The sequence below is a fragment of the Mytilinidion resinicola genome, assembly GCF_010093595.1.
Source record: "Mytilinidion resinicola strain CBS 304.34 unplaced genomic scaffold BDZ99scaffold_8, whole genome shotgun sequence".
Taxonomy (NCBI): domain Eukaryota; kingdom Fungi; phylum Ascomycota; class Dothideomycetes; order Mytilinidiales; family Mytilinidiaceae; genus Mytilinidion; species Mytilinidion resinicola.
In genome coordinates, this window is record NW_022985444.1 from 1,410,559 (window position 1) to 1,430,973 (window position 20,415).

Consider the following 20,415-nt stretch of genomic DNA (forward strand, 5'->3'; position numbering starts at 1 on the left):
CGGAGGGGCGCGGTGGAGGATGGCGGACGTGGCCTGTTTATCACTTGGAGGTGGGACGGCCCTTGGGCAACGGCGATCAATAACGCCGCCGAGATTAGGGGCAGCAGTGGGCCAGTGTACGCGGCTATCACGCAGAGGCGTGTCGGCAGAGAGAGCAACGAGTGAAGGAGAGTGCGAGCGGGCGCGCAAGACAGCTGCTTTTCACTGCTCGCTGGGCCGCTGTAAGAAGTTTCCCCTTCTGGCATGGCCTGCTTCTGTGCCCGCCACCGATCACGGGCGACCTTGCAGACGCCAACGCTCCCGTGGCGCGTCTCCACAGCGCCTGGTGCTCTCCATCCACCTGAAACCTGCAACGCCCACTCTGCCACCTCCGGGGCAGTTGTTTCACCCTCCTACCCGCCCGCCTGTGACCGCGCGCGCTCTCGAACTCTAGCAGTCGAGTTGAACACTCCCGGCGTCGTCTATCAATCGGATGCAGCCGCAGACATCCCTCCGGCACTCACCGGCCACTACGGCAGGGGGCCACGCAATGGCAGTTCATGCTTGCCTCTGTTGAGAATCGCCTGTGCTCTGGGCGTTCAGGGGGCTTGGGAGGTGGGGTGGCAATTGCTGGCTGCGAAGAGCGAACGCCGAGTCATCATGGGAAGTGCAGGGCTGTCACGGCGATGGGCCTGGCACGTTGTGCTTTTGGAGACGGCGACGTGTGATATCCTTCAAACGCAGCATCAACACCGCAGTCGGCATCCGAGGTTTGCTCATGGCAACCCACTTCTGCTGGACCGCTGCTAAATCAAGGACGGCCAAGATGATGGCTTCGCATCCTCAAACGATGGCACTGGATTAGTGATGAAGCACGTGAAGAGATCAGAATCAGCGAAACACACAGGCTTGGCAAGTCTTCTGGCTTTTAGATTTTTGTATCACATTGGACCCAGGCTGTTTGAAACCCGTGATATGCTACCTGCCTCTCGCGGCAGGCCAACTTGGATACTACCACCATGGAGAACCCCGAAGCCGCAAAACAGATCCCGGAACCGTGCACCCTCTCAAATCCCCTAGTCCTTCACCTTTTGAGTACCACGTAGCAGACCAGTCCGGCGAGCAGCGATGAGACCCGCCTTTTGACCCTGGGCAGCATACCGCGAGATTGTTGACGCTTTACCGATATGTTGATGGTTACCACCTCCGTGAGGATGGTCGACGGGATTCATGGCCACACCACGAGTCTTGGGCCACGAGTTGCGCTTCACAGCGTACTTATGCTTAGCACGCGAGGCCTTCAGGAGAGGCTTGTCCGTCCTTCCTCCACCAGCGACAATGCCAATCATGCCACGGACACTGCTCGATACAACCTTCTTAGCACCGGATGGGAGCTTGACACGGGTCTTGCCCTCGTCGGGGTTGTGGCCGATAACAGTGCAGCTGCAATCCTGTTAGAATACGCAGTTGCTAGACTCGAGTGCGGGTGCATTTACTAGTTGCCAGATGTACGGCCAAGTGCGCCTCGGTCGCCAATCTTCTCCTCGACGTTCGACACGACGGTACCTTCAGGGACGCTTCCGAGAGGGAGGATGTTTCCGACAGTTAAGCTTGCGTTCTTATCCAACATGTCAGCGCCATTGTTTCCTTGAAATCATAGCGTGTGAAATACCTTGCCGGAGTAGATGAATTGGCCAGTGTACATGCCCTCGTTGGCGATCATCGGTATGGATGTTAGTGAAGCGTTCGTCGAGTTGTAGGGTTATCACAGCTTACAGTCTCAGTGTGGAGCTTGAATCTGTACGGCTATGAAGAGGTCAGTCTCATGAAAACCTAGATGCGCCATCAGACTTACGTCTCTAAAGACCACCTTTGCGAGGGGGGCACCTCGTCCGGCTGCATAAATTGTTAGTAGAGTTCCTCGGAGTGTAAATGGGTCTTCGTACGGTCGTGGACGATGTCCTTCACGACACCGCGAATGTAGCCTATCAATCATTTCAGCAAAGCCCAGCGCAAATCGAATTGAAGTCGCAGCGGCAGCCAGACTGACCATGTCGTTCAGCGTAGTCGAGAGTTCGGAATTTCGCAGGTGCCTTGTTCAGTCGGGTGTGGGCCGTGAATATCGAGCCGCGACCCTTCCTCTGGTTACGGATAACTCGACCTGGAGGCCGTTAGCAGTGCAAGTATTGCGGCAGGCGTGGAGTCGTACCCATCGTGGCTTTGACTTGACGTTGGATCAGTTGATGGATATTTCAAAGTGGAGGTTTTGGATCTGTGGGCTGTCGTTAGCCAGCCTTGGCGGCACGTGATGGACGGTCGCCTCAAACCGGCCCTAGTGCATTCTCCAACATCGTCCTCCGCTGCCTCCTCTTTCTCATCCTCTAGCATCAATCCACCAACCCTCTAGAAAGCCTTCATAGAGCTGGCTCGTACTAAGAACGCAAGTACTATCGACGGCATGTTAGGCGTCGCGCAGTCAATCTTTATCGCATTTTCTGGCTCCACCACGTGTGGCAGACATTTCAATAGTGCATCGTCATTGTCTTCAGATAGAAGACTTTCATCATCAAAAGACGTGGGATCTATAGTGGGGAGTCAGAGAAAGCGTCGGCGTTGTCGTTGCGACCGCGTTTAGAGCCCACTCCTTCTTTTACTACCCCCAGCATCGAATGTCACGATATTACAGCGTGAAAGATTTACCTTGATCTGTGTCACCAATGATCACGTCTTCATTTTCGTCAAAGATTCGCTACCCTCTTGTACTCTTTTTTCGTTAATGTTGTTTCTCCAAGTCGTTGTAACGACACACCAGAGAATCGAAAATGCGGAATCCACGAAGAGAATCAAATCCGTTGACGAAAATTCCTGTTACTTCCAATGGCAGCTCTGCGTTGTGGATGTGTGCTAGTCAGAATCGCTTCCCCCGCCAAATTTCTGAGAAAGAGATTAGGATCAACGCAGCTCCTCAGCCCCTCAGGGCGTGCTGCCAACACACATCATGCGACCACTCCAGAATGCAACACTCAAAATCCTCGACGCGAAGGATGCGACATCCTCTACCGAAGCGCTGCATGGGAGTTGCTATGGGTAGTGCTGATCGTCAACACCATCTAGTATGGCCTGGAAAGCTATTAGCATCGCTAATACTGTCGCTTTACATTTTTAATAATGTACCAGACGACCTTATGCAGTACTAGGTAAGTATACACAGGCCCGGCGAGATTGCGTATCTGAGAGCAAAACTTCGCAAAGATCTGTGGACTGCTACTTTACGTTCAAGAGAGCCTGGCTAGCTTGCGCGTTCTGCTTTGCGCCCGACACAACCATGGAAACTCGATCACATCCACAATCCAGGCTTCCAGCCACAACGACAAGATTCAACCGAATCCACGCCGCTATCTTATCGCATGATGAAACAAGCAGCGTGCCTCTACTCTTCCCAGCTTCCTTCTCATTGGCGTCCTTCATTCAACCTACTAACTGCGGCAGAGCCATGCGCTTCGATACTTAACAACTTGCCCTTGGCTACCGATACACACTCTCGCTGGCTGCCTGAAACTGAATGCTGTAGAAGTGTGGATGCATTGCGTTGTGGGCGACGCTGGAAGATCGTATGTTAGCGGACGACGGATGTAGAATGTGGTTCTTTCGCGTATATAGCACAGCCTTACCTCTCTCTCTTCTCGGGCAGTTTCATAGATGCAATAGAAAAGTCTTCTGTCCGACCTTTCTCTCGGGCTCACCTCTAGAAGTCTCCAGACGCGCTATGAAGGGGAAGTGAGTTCCCTATGCACGCCAAATAATCTAGCACAGGCTTGCCTATATATCATGAACGAATCAGACGTCTCAGACGCCGAATGACGCCGTGCGCCGTGCCTGTACTTTAGCTCCGTCTTTCGACTTCGCTCCCCTTCCCGAACCTCCCTCCGCGCACGTCCACCTCGCGACTACTCCCACACCCAAAGTACTTCGACAGGTGCGATCCTAACCTTCATTATGAGTGACAGCGACCTCTCCTCTGTTTTATCGTCTCCGCCATCGTCGGACCACGAGATGGCTCAGCCCACACCGCCCACCAAGTCCACCAAGAAATCATCTTCGAAGAAGAATGGCACTATGCTCAGCTTCGTGGAGTCCTCACCACCAAGGAAGAAGCGCGCACCCTCTCCAGTTCACGAAGAGGTCCTGGCAGACAATCCCGACATTGCTGTAAGTCGTCGTCGCGTAAATCACGTCGTCGTCAACGCGATTTCACGTCCTTCCCTCAGATGTGCAGCGGACTAATGAAATCATACATAGTTCATTGTAATGTTCAGATCACGATTCAGCGACATTTTTCCTACGAAACTACAGAACCTTGGACCACAGGATATCGAGCGTGGCGTGGCCGACCCATTGCCTTCTCCCCAAGTCGAGAGTCTCCTTTGCGCCCTCCTCGGACTCGTCCTAAATCGCAAGAAATATGTAGAGTCAGTAGCCCATTCCCCTGCTGCTTCACCTAGCTAGATATGGTCGCGTTAAAACTGGGAACCCACTACGGATTATCTGATTTGCTGACGTCTCTTGAATCTCACAGGAGAGGCCACTATGGTCGGGCACTCGAAGAAGCCATCCAGACTCAGAAGACACAATGGCCACGCGCTTGGGGCGGGATCAACCCTCTTCATGGAGGCCGTACATTCAACACAATGTCCCCAGAAGAACGGGTGCGTCTCGCATACACTACTTATCGCTTCACGATCTTTGCTGACCTCTTTACCAGCTCACGTTAATCAAGACTCTTATCCTCTGGAGTTTGCATGAATCAGAGGCAGTCAATGGTACGATTAAAGAATCATACAAGCAAGCTCGACACGATGGCGACGAGAACCAGCCCCTCTCTGTCCAACCCTGGGGCCGCGACGGAGACAAGCGCCGATACTGGCTGGTCGAAGGTCGAGACGATACCGCTTTCAGAGTATACAGGGAAAGCAACCCGGTTCTGAAGCACAATACCTGGTGGAGCGTGGCCGGTACTATCGATGAGCTCCGCGTTCTCTCGGACAAGCTCAAAGATGAAGATGGCACGCAGGCTGCCAGGCGGTTGAGTGAGCGCATCATCAACGCCATACCCCGATTTGAAGCTACCGAAGAGGTAAGTGCCATTTATGCTTGCGACCGCAACTCATACTAACGATGTACCAGAAGCGCAAGCGCCGCGAATACCGAATGAACCGAAAGGCCCAATTTAGCCGTCCCGAACCCGGTTTCTCACTCTACGAAGGCAGGACTCGTGGAAAGCGCATGAGGTACACCTTCTCCGACGAAGAGGATGAAGACACTTCCGATGCAGGTTCTGCGCGGCGATCCACGCGACAGTCAGGACGAGGAACGCCGGCCGCACCCTCTGGCCCTACTGTAACTGCTAGTGGCCGTCATGTTCGGTCGCGACTTGGAGGAGTATACGGGGAATCACTGCTAAGCGGGCAAACTACTACCGAGCGGGCATCACCAGCGACTGGGGAGTATGAGCGGTCTGATGCATCGGAAGAGTCTCACCCAGCACATGGTCGATCCACTCGTGCAGCAGCGAACGCTAAGCCAGCCAATGGATGGTCGAAGACGCGTAAGCATATTGAGGGATACAACTCCATTGACGAAATCGACGATGAAGATGACGCCTCATCTTCTGGTGGAGAGTGGGACGGCGGAGATGAGGAAGACGAGGTCGATCGAATGGAGGTTGACGAAGAGGACGAAGCCGCCTCAAGTGAGGAAGACATCGACGAAAATGCTGAGCCGAACCCAACGGCTAGCCTGATTGTGAAACTGCGATACGGCAAAGCATCCAAGTCGCCGGAAGTGAAGCCGGCTGAGCCTCTCCAGGACTCAATAACTGTCCAGCCATGGACAGCCAGCGCTCCTCCCAAAGTAGATCCAGTTCCGAACGGTATTGCTGCTCCGATTCAAGCCACACCGAAGCCAATTCAGGCTGCTCCACAAGCAGCGCCTTCGGCTGTGGCTAACGGCATCACGGTTCACCAACCTCACGCCATACCTCCGCCGCAGCCTGCACAAACCGCGACTGTTCTCCCGCCATTCTCAGCAGTTCCGGCAGACGCACCTTTGAAACAATACCCTCAGGTCATGAACGTCCCCATTACTTCACACGAACCTCCCCAAGCATTCCAGACCACCATTTTACCCCCAAATCCCACCACTGCTTATGGCTGGCAGTAATTGATCAAACGATATGATGTCATCTTTCCCGGTGTCCCCTCTTAAAGGCCTTTTTTTATCAGAACGGCGAAGGTGTCTGTTAGCCATGTAAACTAAGACTGCTGCCTTACTAGCTGTTGGCTTTGACTTGCTGTCATATCTACCCGTGCTTCCGGCATGACCTCCTCTCTTCAGGATGTCTGAAACAAATGCTGTCTGTGTCTAACACTGCCTCTTTCTTTCTTTCTTTCTGTCTTATCTTGTACTCTAGAATCTTATGCGGGCTGGATTGGAGTGGTGACATGCTAGTGCGCTACCTCTCGAACCTCGTAGTGTAGAGAGTCGCGCGTTCTGAGATGCCAAAAGGCATGCTTGATATTTGAATTATGCTTCAAGACACAAAAGCTATCTCATGTGCTCATGTACTTTGAATATGTGCTTTAAATATGTGCGTTTGCAGTGCGTCGTCACTCTTTAAGGTATGAGACGATGTTTCATAGCTTGCCGCGATTACCGATGCCATATAACACTTTCTAGAATATGAAAAAGGTAGAATAGTTGCAAAGCTGGCTCTGATAGCATGTTAGGGGTGTATAAGCGCTTGGAAGAAGAAAGCATGCATCTATAAATTTCTCCTAGTACAAGACCAAGTTTTATATTCAGGCACACGGAGATGGCACTACTTAAGTTCACTCTTGCTCAGTCAACAAGGCTCCGGAAAGTAGCCCAGAGCAGATGGCTGGTCACTCAAAAGGCAGTATAATTTCCACCCTTGAAGCACAAGCAATAGGAAATATCATGAATGCAACCACTCGATTCGAGCTAACCTAAAGTACAGCGCAAGAGATCACACCTCAGCGGCCTCTCCCGCAAGATCAGCCGCCCCTACGCTCTCGCCGCCCCATCCTGCAACCCGCCAGAAAAAACACATTAAGCACCAACCCAACGCCCCAAAAAAGCCTTCCGAAAACAAGTCCAAACACCGCTTCTTCGTACGCCGCATGCAGCGTGGCCGACCTAGCCAAAGCCGAAAGGAAGAGATGGTGATGAGAGAAAGGGCGTGGATAAGAAGGGGTGGCGGAATGCCATCGCATTGATCTAGCACGTTCTTTCAATCTTTGATTGCAAAATAGGGTTACAAGAAAATCAATGAAGCCAAAGCCGAAGCCGGAGCAGAGCAAAACTAAAGCAAAGCCAAAGTCGAGCCATCACAAGACCGATTCTCCCTCCATGTTCATCGTGAGAAAGTGGGAATCTTAATGCCGTACTACTGTTGTTTCAATTGAATGAAATAGTCTATATGGATCATCCTGTAAAACGTTAGTATTCATGAACGAACCCGCAACCTAACCGGTAAACTCACTGCCAGAAGTAGAAGCTAAGGGCGTGCCGACGCTCGAGATAGGAGCAGTGGATCTACCATCTGCCATCGAGGATCCGACATTTTCAAAATCTTGGAGGTGAGGATGCGCCTCTGTCTCGTCCCGCAGACGGTCGATACAGGTTTGCTGCCACGATGTTAACGAAACGGCTGACGACATTTCGAATGATAAAACAAACCTCAATCAGATTCGCATCCTTGTAGAGGATACTCTCATCATCGTTGTACGTTCGGCAGTTATTGCAGAGAGCCCGAATATCTGATAGGAACTGCCTTAGACTCTGGTATTCCTTCTTGTTGATCTTCTTTTTGATCTGGTTCATGCAGATCGGGTTCTTGATGATTTGGTAGTAATCCGGATAATCGTACTTGTCCGGCAGCTCGATGAACGGATCGATGATACCCCGATTTGGAATATCGTCGTCATTAGACTCTTCTTCGAGATCATTCAGAGATTCGTAAACGGCGTTCAGAATGCGTTGGTGGGTCTCACGGTCCTCTTTGCTGAGCGTTTCCTGAACTTTGTTTGGTGTCGGACGGCCACGCTTTCGTGGCGCTGGGTCTCCGTCTAGCGATGCTTCGTCTGCCTTCCGCTTCTCAGCAGCTTTTGGTTTGCGGCCACGCTTCTTCGGTGCGGGTGACTCAGAGCTTTCACGGGACGGAGCAGGAGAGTCATCATCTCCAAAATCGCCAGTCCGCCTTGCCTTATTCGCATTACGCTTCGCAATTTTCGCCTCTTTGCGAGCCATAGCAGCTTCGATGGTATCCTCGTCGTTGTCGACAGCCTCGAGCCATTGTTCCTCCGTAAGGCCGTCATCGTACTTGACTCGCGTCCGCTCGCGCGCACCACGACCACGGGTCTCTTCAATCTCTTCAACGACCGGGTTGTCCTCTGACATGTAGAGTTCTGGCAACTCGGACTCGCCAAGAAGACGAGGGTACTTCCTATTCGGACCATACTCGTCATTCTTCTCGCGGTCGCGGTCCATTTGCGCGAAGATCTCAAGCTCCTTCTCTGAGCGCATCATGATCACATTCAAGTCGTCATCATCCATTTCGTCCTGTTCCAGGTGCTCCGCAGCTTCGGCAGACTCCAACATGATCCTGAGCATGGCGTCACGTTCCTCGTTCGTGGACTTGTTGTCGAATTTACCAGCTTGAATGACCTTGCCGTCCATATCGAGCTTGAAGTTAGCACGCTCCAGAATCTTCTCTTCGACGGAATTGGAGCTGATGAGTCGCAAAATTCGAACTTCGTTCTTTTGACCAATGCGATGAGCGCGATCTTGAGCCTGAAGATCCTGATGGGGATTCCAATCCGAGTCGTAGATAATGACCGTATCTGCAGTTTGAAGATTCAGACCCAGGCCGCCGGCACGCGTTGATAGCAGGAAACAAAAGTAGGGCGAGTCGGGCGCATTGAACTTTCGAAGCAGCTCAGACCGATCATCAGATTTCGTGGAGCCGTCAAGTCGCAGGTACGCCATACCTCTTAGACGCAAGAAGTCCTCCATGATGTTCATGATTTGAGTCATCTGGAAAAACATCAAGACACGATGCCCGGTGGCTTGGAACTTGGGTAGGACCCGGTCAAGTAGCTCGAATTTGCCGGCTGTCCGCCACAGGAGGTCGTTGGATATTTTCCCTGGGTTCATCTGTTCTTCAACTTCTTCAAAGACGAAGGGGTGATTGCACAGCTTCCGCAGTTGCATCAACATGTTGCTCAAGCCCCTCATACCGGTCTTTCCTCCCTTGCCATCGCTAACTATAAGCCTATTGTGATTGACGAGTTGCTTGTACAGCTTGGCTTGAAGGGCTGAGAAGTTGCACTTCACGACTCGCTCCGTCTTGTCAGGAAGATCTTTCTCGACATCCTTCTTGAGACGACGGAGGAGGAAAGGCCGAAGAACCTTATGCAACCGACGAATGACAAGCAGCTGTTCTTCTTCGGTAAGCTCCATTTTATCCTGTCCACCAGTATTCGCAAACGGGGTATTGAACCATTCATCGAACGATTTGACTGACTTAAAGATGGTAGGAAGGACAAAATTGAGAAGTGCCCATAGCTCTGGGAGATTGTTTTGGAGAGGTGTGCCTGTAAGAATGATACGATATCGGGTGGTATAGTATTGCGTGATAGTAACGCTGAGCTTCGAGCCGGCGTTCTTCATACGATGACCCTCATCGACAATCATGTGCAGCCATTTGACTTTGCTGAGAACAGGACGATCTTTGATGATGAATTCGTAAGTCGTCAAGAGTACCTGGAATTGGCCCCAGCGGATTTGCTGCTGTTGCTGCTTCCGGGCGTTGGGAGGACCTTTGTAGACAATCTTCTGGACGCTCGGGGCCCACTTGTCAAACTCGTTGTTCCAATTCGTCAAGGTGCTGAGTGGCACGATGACCAGAAATGGGCCTTGCTGCTGCTTCTTCTCGATAAGATACGTGATCAAGCTGATTGTCTGGATAGTCTTGCCGAGACCCATTTCATCAGCCAAGATACCGTTGAGGTTGTTGTTGTACAGCGATATCATCCACTGCAGTCCCTTGACCTGGTATTCTTTCAGAGTACCACCAACGAGATTTGACGACTGGCCAGTGACTTCTTCTTTGATGCGATGGGCGATTTCATAGTAGTCAGTCTTTGCCACCCGCTTGCTACTTCCATCTTCATCCATGGAGTCATCCTCACTGCTCTCGGATTCTTCGGCAGGACGGCCTCTATCACCGTACCGGTCCATAGCACTCCGCTGTTGTGCTTTGACGGAATCGGAAAGCTGTTTCAAGAAACCATCTGTTTGCTTTAACAAATGCGAGATACGAGTATCCTTGGCTTGGCCGAGCAGCTTCAAGTAAGTCTCTTCGTCATTGGCCTTGAGAGCTTGTAGACGCTGTTTGGCGGTACGTTCGACGCGCTTCTGTTCTTCCTTTTCAATGTTCTGGTGTGTCTGTATCATAGTCCTACCAAGCTTCTGCATTCGTTGGCGTTGAGCATATGCAGCCTTCTGGATGTCTTCTTGGTGGGTGGTGATAGACTTGAGGAAGTCAATGTGCTTCTTCTTCTCCTTAGTTTCCCGAGCGTCGCGCTGTTGTTTCTCGAGCTTCTCGGTAATGCGAGCCTCACGAAGCGATTGCTTCTTGATTCGGCGATATTGGGCACGGTTTGCCGTCATCGCTAGGTTGTCAGACTGGACCATTTCTCTACTGATGACGTTTCGAAGGGATCGCTGCTTTTGTAGAAGGCACAGCGCCTTGTACTCGATGAGGGCCCTGAGCTTAAGATTCCCGTTCTCAGCTGGGGCGTCCGACTTGCTCGTGTCCCATGTGCCAATGTTTGCGGGCAGCTTTTCCAATTGCGCCTTTCTTGAGAGAACCCTGTTGTATACAATGTTCTCACGCTCTTCGCGCACCTTGTCGACGTCAACTCCAATTGGCATTATAGACGGTAGCTGATGGCGCTGGTCGCGGAAAGAATGGTCGATGTAGTTCACGGGATCGCTGATATGTTTCCAAGGTGATGCGGAAGTCTCATAGCCCGTGTGGCTATTCGAGTCAGATTGGTCTGTGTTAGCTTCTGTTCCAGCAACACTTGCTGTCTTGGTCGCATCATCAAGCGCTTGGCTGGCGGCAGCAACCGCTTCCGTCGGCGTTGGCGGCTTCTTGGATTGGTGTGATGCGAACAAAGTCTGCTGCATATTGGGAGGGAGCGGTAAGCCTTTCGACAGGCGCTTGAAGGCGGCAATCTGGTTTCGCAGGATCAAGAGTTGGTCCTGGTTGAATGGGCTCATACCAGGGCCAGTTGCGGACGTAGGCGTCTTTCCTTGACCAGAACCCGCAGCTTGCCCCTGAGTAGAGACCTGGATACCGCCTGGGGGAGACGCAGCTGTGCCTGAAGTGAGTGGGCCATCACTCGATGTACCTGGGGCAGCCTTTGCGCCATTGGTCATGGCGGCTACTCCGTTCCCATTTGGTTGCTGTGTGTGGTTCTGCTGGGCTTGCTGCAGCTGGTTCTGTTGCATGCGCGTCTGCATCTGCTTATACATGGTGTTCTGTCTCTGGACAGCCTGGAGGAGGGCCCGGGCTTTGCGAAATTCGGGGTCGTCCTCGGCAACGCCTTGTTCTTTCAGCTGTGTGTATTTCTGTAGTGGCGTTAGCAATCATTGCGACACGGGGTGGTGCGTTGAGTGAATGAGGAAGTGAAATCAGGGTGGGGAACTTCTTACCAGATAGGCGGCCTGAACATGTTCTTTGGTGAGGCCTGGAGGAAGTGTGGCGGACGCGAGCGCCATGCGTTCTTGGGGAGCAAAGCCCGGGGCGGCCTGTACGGAAGCCATGGTGAAAAATAGTGAATGATACTGTCGTGCAACGCGTAGCGCGACCGACTGGGGGAGATGCTAGCGGCGCAACAGGAGTGTGGAAAACCGCACGCGCGGGCGGCTGCTAGGAACTGGGCGGGCAGTGAAAGGGCGCGCGGGGTGGCCGTTCAGAGCATCCTCGTGCGGCGTGGGTGCCGGTGCAGAGCGTCCGTCAACGAGGGTGATGGACGAGACCGGGGGGGCTCCTGTGGTTGATGTCGCGCGGGCTGGGGATGATGGAATTGGCCCAGGCAACAATGGGGCGGCGCAGGAGAGCAGGGAGGGCGCGCGGGGGGAGGCGGCTGTTCACGCGTCGTGGAAAACGTGTTATGCGGCGGAGATAAGATGGATGCGGGCTTGGGAGGTGTTGTGGTCGGCCTGGGAGGGTCGGCGTAGAGAGGCGAGCGTGATGAGAAGTGGACGGGCTCTGGAGTTCTCAGCAGGAAAAGGACGCTAGTGCAGTCACGTGTGCACTAGCACTAACTGGGAGCTGGCCAATCAATCGGCAGCGATGCTCGGGAATGCTCTCGGGGCAATGAAGGCCGTGAAGCAGTTTAGTAGTATTCAACGCGCTGGACCAGAGATTGACATTATTGTCCGACGCTCATTTGGGGTACCACCCTATCTGGAACGAACATCTGTCAGTCTGGCAGGCAGCCAACCTACTGATTTGTTATGAGAATCTATGGAAGTGTAACTCTTAGAGTGCGTGAGATCCCCGGGCGCCTTCACTGCTTCGCTCAAGAATCTCGAGTGTTTTGGGGAGTTCACAAGCACATATTCTACGTAAAATATACGTATACACAAGTTTGCCATCGAAGCCTCGTCTTGAGACTCAGTGTCAATGAGAGCGCGCTGGAACGGAATGCTAACTTTCCTTAGCAGACAAGAGTATGCTATGGAACAGCTAATGGATAAATGGTGGGATTATTGAAGAGCAATAGCTATTTTGTATCGAGCGGGTCCCGAAACCAGTCCTGAGTAGAAATCTATAAGTCAAGCAACAACACTCAACTCGACTATTAATATGCAAGCGAACAAAAGGAGACTGAAACCAAACAGACTTCCAAAGATCGACATACTCATACATCGTAGCGCGCGAACTCGAACAAAGATCTATTAATGAAGAACATGTTCACACATTGCCGTTATTGAACGACTGGAACCCCCATGAATTCTAGTGTCGCACCTAGGTCAGTTACGATCTGCGGGTTTAGGTTCATCTAAACTGGTCGTAGTGACTTACGCGTTGCTGCAACGGCGGGTTCTGCTCATTAGCGCCGCCAGCCAGCCAATCGTTCTCAATGCCAGAGTCGGCGGGTACGAATATGGCCCCAGTATCTGTTGACGGCATGGCTGGCAAGAAGTCTTCGTAGGCGTCAGCCGTCGCTACATTGCCAAACCCTTGTAGTAGCGAGTCGAGATCCACATCCAAAGCTCCCATAGGCTGATGTGGTTGCGCATTCATAGACCCTAATGCAGAGTCCGAGCCAAATTGACTATGACTGTTTCCCTTGACCACGTTGGCTTGGCCCTGCGCTGCCCTCCTCTTTTGGGCACCCCGCATCCCAAAGAACACTTCTAGGTTCTCCTTGACCGCCCACAAGATATCCCCACACCTCTCCTGGACGCCTACACCATAGCAGTGCCCGAATACATGATCCATGATGGTGAACATACGGTCCTTCTTTGGTAGGTCAGGGGTGCGGTACAGCTCACTCAGGAGTAGCAGCACAGAGTTGTACTGCTGATATGAGCTTGCGTACCACGCCCAGGGGTTTAGTGACGGCAGTGTCTCCAGCGTTGCGCCAGTTTCAAGAGTCATCAACGCAGCTGTGATCAACACATCTCGGAGACGATTTTCAGATTCCGTACGTGTGTGCGAGGGATTCTGGGGCAAGTGGCGGTACAGCAGCATGGAATCGCAACGCGAAAGGAGGAGTGTAGCAACCAAACCCGCGCAGCGTTGGATCGGGATTTGCGGGTCGAGAAAGCGGAGGTAGTTGGAGTGTATCTGGCGCTTGTGAGACTCGACCTGGGCGCGAATGTCGTGCAGAGTGATTGCGTTGCGGTCCATTTCCGTGCGGCCTCGAAAAATCAGACGATGAATCTCGTTGCATTCGTAGCGGATAATAGAGAAAGTTGCATCGGTCCAGCCTTGGACGGAGACGGGATGCGGTTGCCACTTAGGAGTGCCAAACTCAAAGGCATCGTCATCAACATTTAGCGGAAGCGATATATCGAACTCGTCGGTTCGGATTGAGGGAAGAGGTCCTTGTGATTCTGCTGATTTGACATCGAGAAAGCATATTTGGTGCCATAATAGTGATCGGACATGACGTTGTAAAGGATTAAGAGAAGTAGAAAGGTTGTGGCTAGCACGGTGGATACCGATGCATTGAGCGAGACGGATGAGAGCACCGACGAGGACAGATGTTGTACGAGAAACCTGAGCTCGACAGAGCGGCATCTAGACACTGTCAGCGATTCATCCTTCTAGTTCTAATAGACAGTGGATGATTCACTAGATATATAGTGAACGCTTGGAGAGTTCGGATGTTTGATGTCTTCGTCCAATTGGCTCTGATCAGAGCTTGCTCGGTAGCTGTCTGTAATCTTCGAGCAAGGTCTTCTTGTTCGAGTCCGAACTGAGTCTTCGATTGAAGCACTGTCAGGCTTGAAGCGGCCGCCATGCACACTGCCAAGACAAGTGCCATCGATGATACGGAATTAGGGTTTCCCAGCTCAACGTTCACCCAAAAAGTATCGAAAAGTCTCTTGAAAGACGGAATGTGCAGCACATGAGCAATTGGATTGACGGATTCAAGATAGATCTGGTACAGGGTCTCCGCTTCTACTCTAGTAGGAAGCCGAACATCGTTGGGGCCATCGGTTTGAGAGCCGGAAGCAGGAAGTGCTAAGAGTAACGAGAGAGATGGCGAGGGGCAAGGAACCTTTTGGGAAGAAAGCAAAGTAGAAGGCTCGGTGATAGTGTGGCTTATGCTAGATGAGGATTGCTTAGGACGATTTGAGAGGAGTCTCCCCAACTGGGAATTGTTTAGTAAGGAAAGATGGAAATAGTTGTGAAAATGTCGCGGCACATTTCAGGAGGAATACCTCTTCTGCGTACTGGGGACGGAGAGGAGCCCCAACTCTATCGACAAGAACCATTCTTCCGATCTGTAGGTTGAATTCGGTTACATCCCAATCCTCGTCTTCGTCCTCGTAAACGCCATCATGCGCGGCTTCTGGATCTAAGGGGAGTTTGGCCCAGGCGTCGTCGTCTACATCAATATCTTGCTGATAAGCCTCCCATTCGTAATCACGTGGGGGGGTGCCTGGCGTCGTGGTGGATCCACTGGCATGATGCTCCGCGCTCGGGCCGGGTGAATCGTTTAGAGTACGTAGTGGAAGAGGTTGGGTCCAGTCCGCTGAGGATCTTGATATAGACTCCCGTGGCCTTCGACGTTGAGTTTCCGGAATGGTTATGAACACGCAATTCCTCCCGAAGGCGGTGCAATTCTGGCATGGCGACGTCTTAGAACAGCGCGACTTGCGTTGGCGGCACTCGATGCAAGAATTGATTGGGCGCGGATTCCTCCGACGGACGATGCGGGATTGCGTGACCTGGTCGGACATTTCCAGGGGTCATTTTTGTTGCATCGTGCCTCTGTGTACGAGAGTGCTGGTGGTGGTCAGAAGGATGAAAGACGAGGCGGCAAAGATTCCAGAAGAGAGATCGGTCTCGACCACGTGATGCTAAGAAGGCTGGGCCCGCGCGATTTTTAGTCGACACGGAACGGCGCCGATCCAGCTCCAATCCGTGATAGCGTCGCAGCCGTCACCGGTGGGAGCTGCTGGCGGACTTTAGAGAATAGCAATATGCCTACATTTCTGTTCTTCTGGATGGGCTCACCCTAGCTACGCTGCCTTTCTTCGGGGAGACCGTATGGTCAAAAAGGACAGTAGCCAAGTCTGATACAAGGTTCCTGTAGCGACACTGCAACTACGAACTTTCACAGATTAGATGAGTTGGAGAGCTACATTGCGGCTGAAAGATTGCTGAGCATGTCTCGCGGTGTGAGTATGATGGCCTTAGCAATATGGAGTGGAAAGGTTCCTGGGGGCCCATTTCACCCGGACTCGACGTTTCCTCGACATCTCATATGCCATGTTCAGCGGGATTTGGGTTCGACCAACAGACTCGATTTCCAGGAATCTCGCCCAAAAGCTGCCGTGTAACACAGTAGGCCTTGTGAGTAGACTTCGTCGTCAATGGCTTCTTGTCTTAGTGTTTCTATCCCGTTGCCCAGGAGAGCTTGGTCCGCGGCCGGCAACCGATTTCAGGGACGTATAGAAGGGAGGCTGTTAGTGTTAACACCACATCGCAATTCAATGAATTTAACTGAAGACTGCTAAGAGGACTGGGTTTCAGGAGAGGGACCATTCCGCATTCAACTTAGCGTGAAAAGCAAACCTCTCACATCCAGACTGTGTACACCGCTCTGGCGCTGCGTGAGGTGACCTCGGGACTTCTTCGATTGTTCAAAATGATCCCACCTGCATCGGCGTGAGGTGCCCCCATGGGCTGCATAGATTGTTGTAATGAACTTGATATGATTTATGGTACAGAGCTATTTAAATGTCAATACAGCAAATATTTCAACGAGATCTACTTCACGCCCTCGCGACCTCTACATCCTATGGATTATTTCTCCTATAGGCGTGACTAGGCTCAACGAGCTGCACAGGCCGGCAACGAGTGATAGACTTGTTGTGAGTTACATAGTGGTATAATTTACATACCAGTCCAACAGATTCTTCGACAGCGTCTAATTCATGGTCTCTCAACCTTGACATTGTGTGAACTTATTCTTCTATAGGTGTGAGGTGGCTCGACAGGCTGTGTAAGGTCCCAAAACAACAGAACAACTAATGTAAATTACGTTGCCATGAAACTTGTACAGGTTTAGAGTACCTTTTCCAGGGATACTGACGCCACGTTTAGGAGCACTCCAATCCACGCGGAAGGATACCCTGGTTCACGCATAGGGTATTCCAATTCAAGCTTAGATGCCTTAAGTAGTGACAAAAGAGAGTATAGGGGCTTGATGTAGTACGTTTGTGTGAGAAAAGAAATATGTCACAGGCAGGCTTCCTTGAACAAAATGTGGCAGTCATGCTGGCTGTGATAAAAGCGGCACACTCATCAAGCACTCTGTCTCATGCAGCCATAGTGCTTCAATAAGGTTCCACATAGCCCAAAGTGAAGAGCTTTTGTCTCGTTCAAATGTCTGAAATCGGTTTGAAGCACCCCAAGCAGTGGCATACACGCACACACACGCAAAGCGACTTCTTCTAGGAATCACAGTGCTACTTTTTTGATGCCCCGCGTAGCAGTCTATAAATCTGTTTGCTATTCTTAAGATTCCGATACTCTAAATACACAACCACTCCGGCTTGTGTGCACTTGCCTACCACCGCTTCAGGTCCCCTAGTACACCATTTAGGACTGGAAAACAACAGTTTCAAGAAGCCTGTTAACTCTTCAGGCCACCTCAGACGGTATCAGAACAGAATGCCACTTTATGTTTCACGAAGCCTGACAAACCACTTGATCTCATGTGAAGCGCAAGGTAATTCATTGTTCTACATAATGCATCAATCTTCAAGCTCCTCCACAATCTCAAGCTCTTCTCCACCCACAGGCTGGCCCTTTGGCTTCTTCTTTTGTCGCTCTTTCTTCTTCTTTGCCCCATTTTCCACTCCCTCGCCACCCTCGTCGCCCGAGACGTCAGCTCCAGCCAACTGCTTCTGGCGCTGTATCTCCGCATACTCTTTCCTCGCAGTTTCGACCTCGGCCTGGTTTTGTGCCTCAATTTCATTCAATTCTGCCTCAAGTTGGCGTGGATCCTTGAACGCAGAGGCCTCTTTGCCAGTCCTCTTCAGGTATTCATGGAAATCGATGGGCTTTTTCCTCCCAACAAGGGCTTCTTTGATACGGTCTGGATCCAGTCGCTCCTCACGAACAAACTTCTGCTTGATGCAACGGCGGTCTTTGTTGGGAAAGAGGGTAGCTACCATGCCGAAATCGGTGCCAAATATAGTCAAAGCGTCGTAGAACTCGTTGGTCTCGGTAATAGTCCACTTCTTTGACGGGCCCCTTACGCGTTCTGCAGGATCGCGGCGGTTCGCAAGGATATGACTGCCCATGTTGAACCGATTGGTGAGGTCGTCTTCCTCAATTGCCTCTAGAACATCTTCATCTTGGGCGGCTTCCGCCCGGCGGTCTCGGACCAAAGAGTCCGAATTAAGAACAATATTACCATCTGCGTCCGTTGTGAATTGAGGCACGTCGTTCGCAGCATCTCGCTCATTGGCAGCCTGGTCGAGACGCTCATCAACCTCTGTGGAGTTAGCACCGCCATTCTGTGCCAGTTGCAGGGCCCTTTCCGTTCGGCGTTTCTTGACTTCGTCCCAGTCTATTTCACGCATTTGTTTCTCCCGGTTGGAAAGTTTGCCCCGTCGTGTATCTGCGACGGCTAAGCTAGCCATGGTCGTATCGGGTGCTACTTCGTGATCTTCAGCATCATCAGGCGTTGGGACTCGCTTGCGCCGGCCCCGTTGTTGCGCTTCTTGCCCGACTTCTTCTCCCTGATCTTCCGTCTCTGCGGTGGCGGTCCTCTTTTTCCGAACTCTCTTGGGCTTCGGACGAGGGTCCTCAGCAGCCCCATTCTTCTCGGTAGCCGGTGCCTTCCTCTTGGTTCCTTTGTCCTTGCGAACCTTTCGAGGTTTCTTGGTCACAGGGCCTGGATGTTCTCCTTCGCCGCCCTCGCGTGCTGGACCCTCCTTTGATGTCCTCTTGCCTTTTGGTTTTGCAGTAGCTGTAGGCTGCGTTACTGGAGCCCTCCGTCTCTTCTTGCTCCCAGTTGCTTGCTCTGTTGTGTCTGTTGGAGGTGAAAGCGGACCTGCGGTTTCCGATTGGGGCGTGGCGGGCAATGGGGTTGGCGCGGCAGATGTCTCTCCCCGAGAAGGTGGTGCTGGTTCTCCTGATCGGGGAGTTGTAACAGCGGAGGGTGATGGGGTGGGTAGTGGACGACTTTCTGATGCTTGTGAGGGCACAGGAGCAGGGGTCGTGGTCGTGGTCGTGATGGGCGTAGCATCTTGATTCGATGGCTGCGACAGCGCTGGAGTATTTGATGCGACTTGCGGATTTGCGGGGGTCGTGTCTTCGGGCGCTTGGGTTCCCTCTGTGGCCTCGGATGTACGATCTCGCGGTGGCTCCTGGGAGAGCCTGTGCCTCTTAGATGGCCTTGGAGAGACGGCACCGTTATCGTCTTCCTCCTCTGCTTCAGCAGGCGAGAGGACTGGAGACTTCCTAGCTTGCCTAGCTCCACTACGCTGTTCTTGACCTGCATCTGTGGCTACCGTAGGCGTTGACGCGGCTGCAGTGCTCGATTGTACGGTGTCCGTCGTCAAGGGGGTTGGCGGGTCAATTGGAGCTTGTGTATTTGCCGGGCTCGCTATGAGTTGTACTGAAGTCGCTGCAGGCTGTGTCGGGGCCACGGTAGTCTGTGCCAGAGTCACAGTCGCCCGTGCTGGAGTCGCGGTATCTTGTGCTGGAGGTACAGTATCCTGCGCTGGAGTCGCAGCGGTCTCCTGTAGTAGGGCAATGGTCGGGGGTTGTATTTCGGAAGCAGTATTCTGGCTGTCTGCCGGTTCTGATTCTGCGGTCTGGGTAGATGGCAGCGGCGTCGGAGCATTGACAGTTGAGGCTGCAGACGGGTCTGGGAGGGATTGGGAGAGTTCTGGAGCTGGAGGAGCGACTGGCCGACGTCGCTGTATAGCTTTCGGCGCGAATTTCCTGGTGGATTTGTCTGCGCGAAGAAGTCAGTCTCAGATGTATCGCTGTGAGGCAGCTCTAGCAAACTCACTGATCACAGAGCTTCCAAAGGTGCTAATTGGCGGGGGTGCGTGTGACTTCTCGCTGGCGGCATCGGGCTTCGAGGCTGCGGCGTCTGATGACATGGTGTTGGTCCATAGGAAGTGTCGTGTTGGAGAGAGGAACTGTTGTTCCTGCAGGTGGGGTGAAAGAGGGCAGGTGCTCAACGACTCATGCGGCAGCCGTGGTACGCTAGGCAGAAGAAAAGTGGCACACTCAAGCAGTTCAACACCGTTTGAGGTGGCCCGAAGAGGTACCAGACCCGTTGAAACTATCGTTTTCCAAACCCTTGTAACGTACCTGGGGGCCGCAAGCGGTGCAGGCAAGTGTACACAAGCCTAAGGTGATCGTGTTGCTGGACAGAATAAGTCATCAGACGAAATCACAGATTCGTAGACTGCCACTTTCTGCTCAGCGAATCCTGCCGAGTCGGGCCTAGCGCCGCCTTCGCCAAGCACTTACAACTCGCGGAACGACTTGCTTCTCCTCGCTCTCCTCTCCTCAGTCCCTTGTCACCACCTCACACTCCCCCTCCACCACGATCTACTCGTTGACGCTGC

General features: G+C 52.4%; 5 protein-coding genes across 5 annotated transcripts; 2 read left to right on the forward strand and 3 right to left on the reverse strand.

The window, feature by feature from the left end:
• BDZ99DRAFT_294761 (uncharacterized protein) lies at window positions 1–1,035 on the forward strand. The gene has a single exon (XM_033714127.1). The coding sequence runs from the start codon at window positions 244–246 to the stop codon at window positions 787–789; it is 546 nt and encodes a 181-aa protein (XP_033578033.1). The 5' UTR covers window positions 1–243; the 3' UTR covers window positions 790–1,035.
• Window positions 849–2,192, reverse strand: BDZ99DRAFT_508414 (60S ribosomal protein L2; the record flags this gene model as incomplete). The annotated part of the gene is made up of 8 exons (XM_033724324.1): window positions 849–1,422; window positions 1,476–1,597; window positions 1,652–1,702; window positions 1,756–1,785; window positions 1,835–1,875; window positions 1,926–1,964; window positions 2,030–2,140; window positions 2,189–2,192. The coding sequence occupies 8 exons, from the start codon at window positions 2,190–2,192 to the stop codon at window positions 1,056–1,058; spliced, it is 765 nt and encodes a 254-aa protein (XP_033578034.1). The 3' UTR covers window positions 849–1,055.
• A 1,720-nt stretch (window positions 2,193–3,912) lies between these two features.
• BDZ99DRAFT_497968 (uncharacterized protein) lies at window positions 3,913–6,477 on the forward strand. Its single transcript, XM_033723552.1, has 5 exons — window positions 3,913–4,188; window positions 4,279–4,448; window positions 4,556–4,685; window positions 4,742–5,113; window positions 5,164–6,477. The coding sequence occupies exons 1-5, from the start codon at window positions 3,976–3,978 to the stop codon at window positions 6,196–6,198; spliced, it is 1,920 nt and encodes a 639-aa protein (XP_033578035.1). The 5' UTR covers window positions 3,913–3,975; the 3' UTR covers window positions 6,199–6,477.
• Window positions 6,478–7,376: 899 nt separating this feature from the next.
• BDZ99DRAFT_294884 (uncharacterized protein) lies at window positions 7,377–11,988 on the reverse strand. Its single transcript, XM_033714128.1, has 4 exons — window positions 11,782–11,988; window positions 7,738–11,697; window positions 7,541–7,685; window positions 7,377–7,487 (listed from the first exon to the last, which is right to left on the reverse strand). Exons 1-4 carry the CDS (start codon window positions 11,890–11,892, stop codon window positions 7,483–7,485), a joined length of 4,221 nt encoding a protein of 1,406 aa, XP_033578036.1. The 5' UTR covers window positions 11,893–11,988; the 3' UTR covers window positions 7,377–7,482.
• Window positions 11,989–13,132: 1,144 nt separating this feature from the next.
• Window positions 13,133–15,552, reverse strand: BDZ99DRAFT_385519 (uncharacterized protein; the record flags this gene model as incomplete). Its single annotated transcript, XM_033715435.1, has 3 exons — window positions 13,133–14,383; window positions 14,439–14,960; window positions 15,031–15,552. The coding sequence occupies 3 exons, from the start codon at window positions 15,550–15,552 to the stop codon at window positions 13,133–13,135; spliced, it is 2,295 nt and encodes a 764-aa protein (XP_033578037.1).
• Between the last annotated feature and the right edge of the window lie 4,863 nt (window positions 15,553–20,415).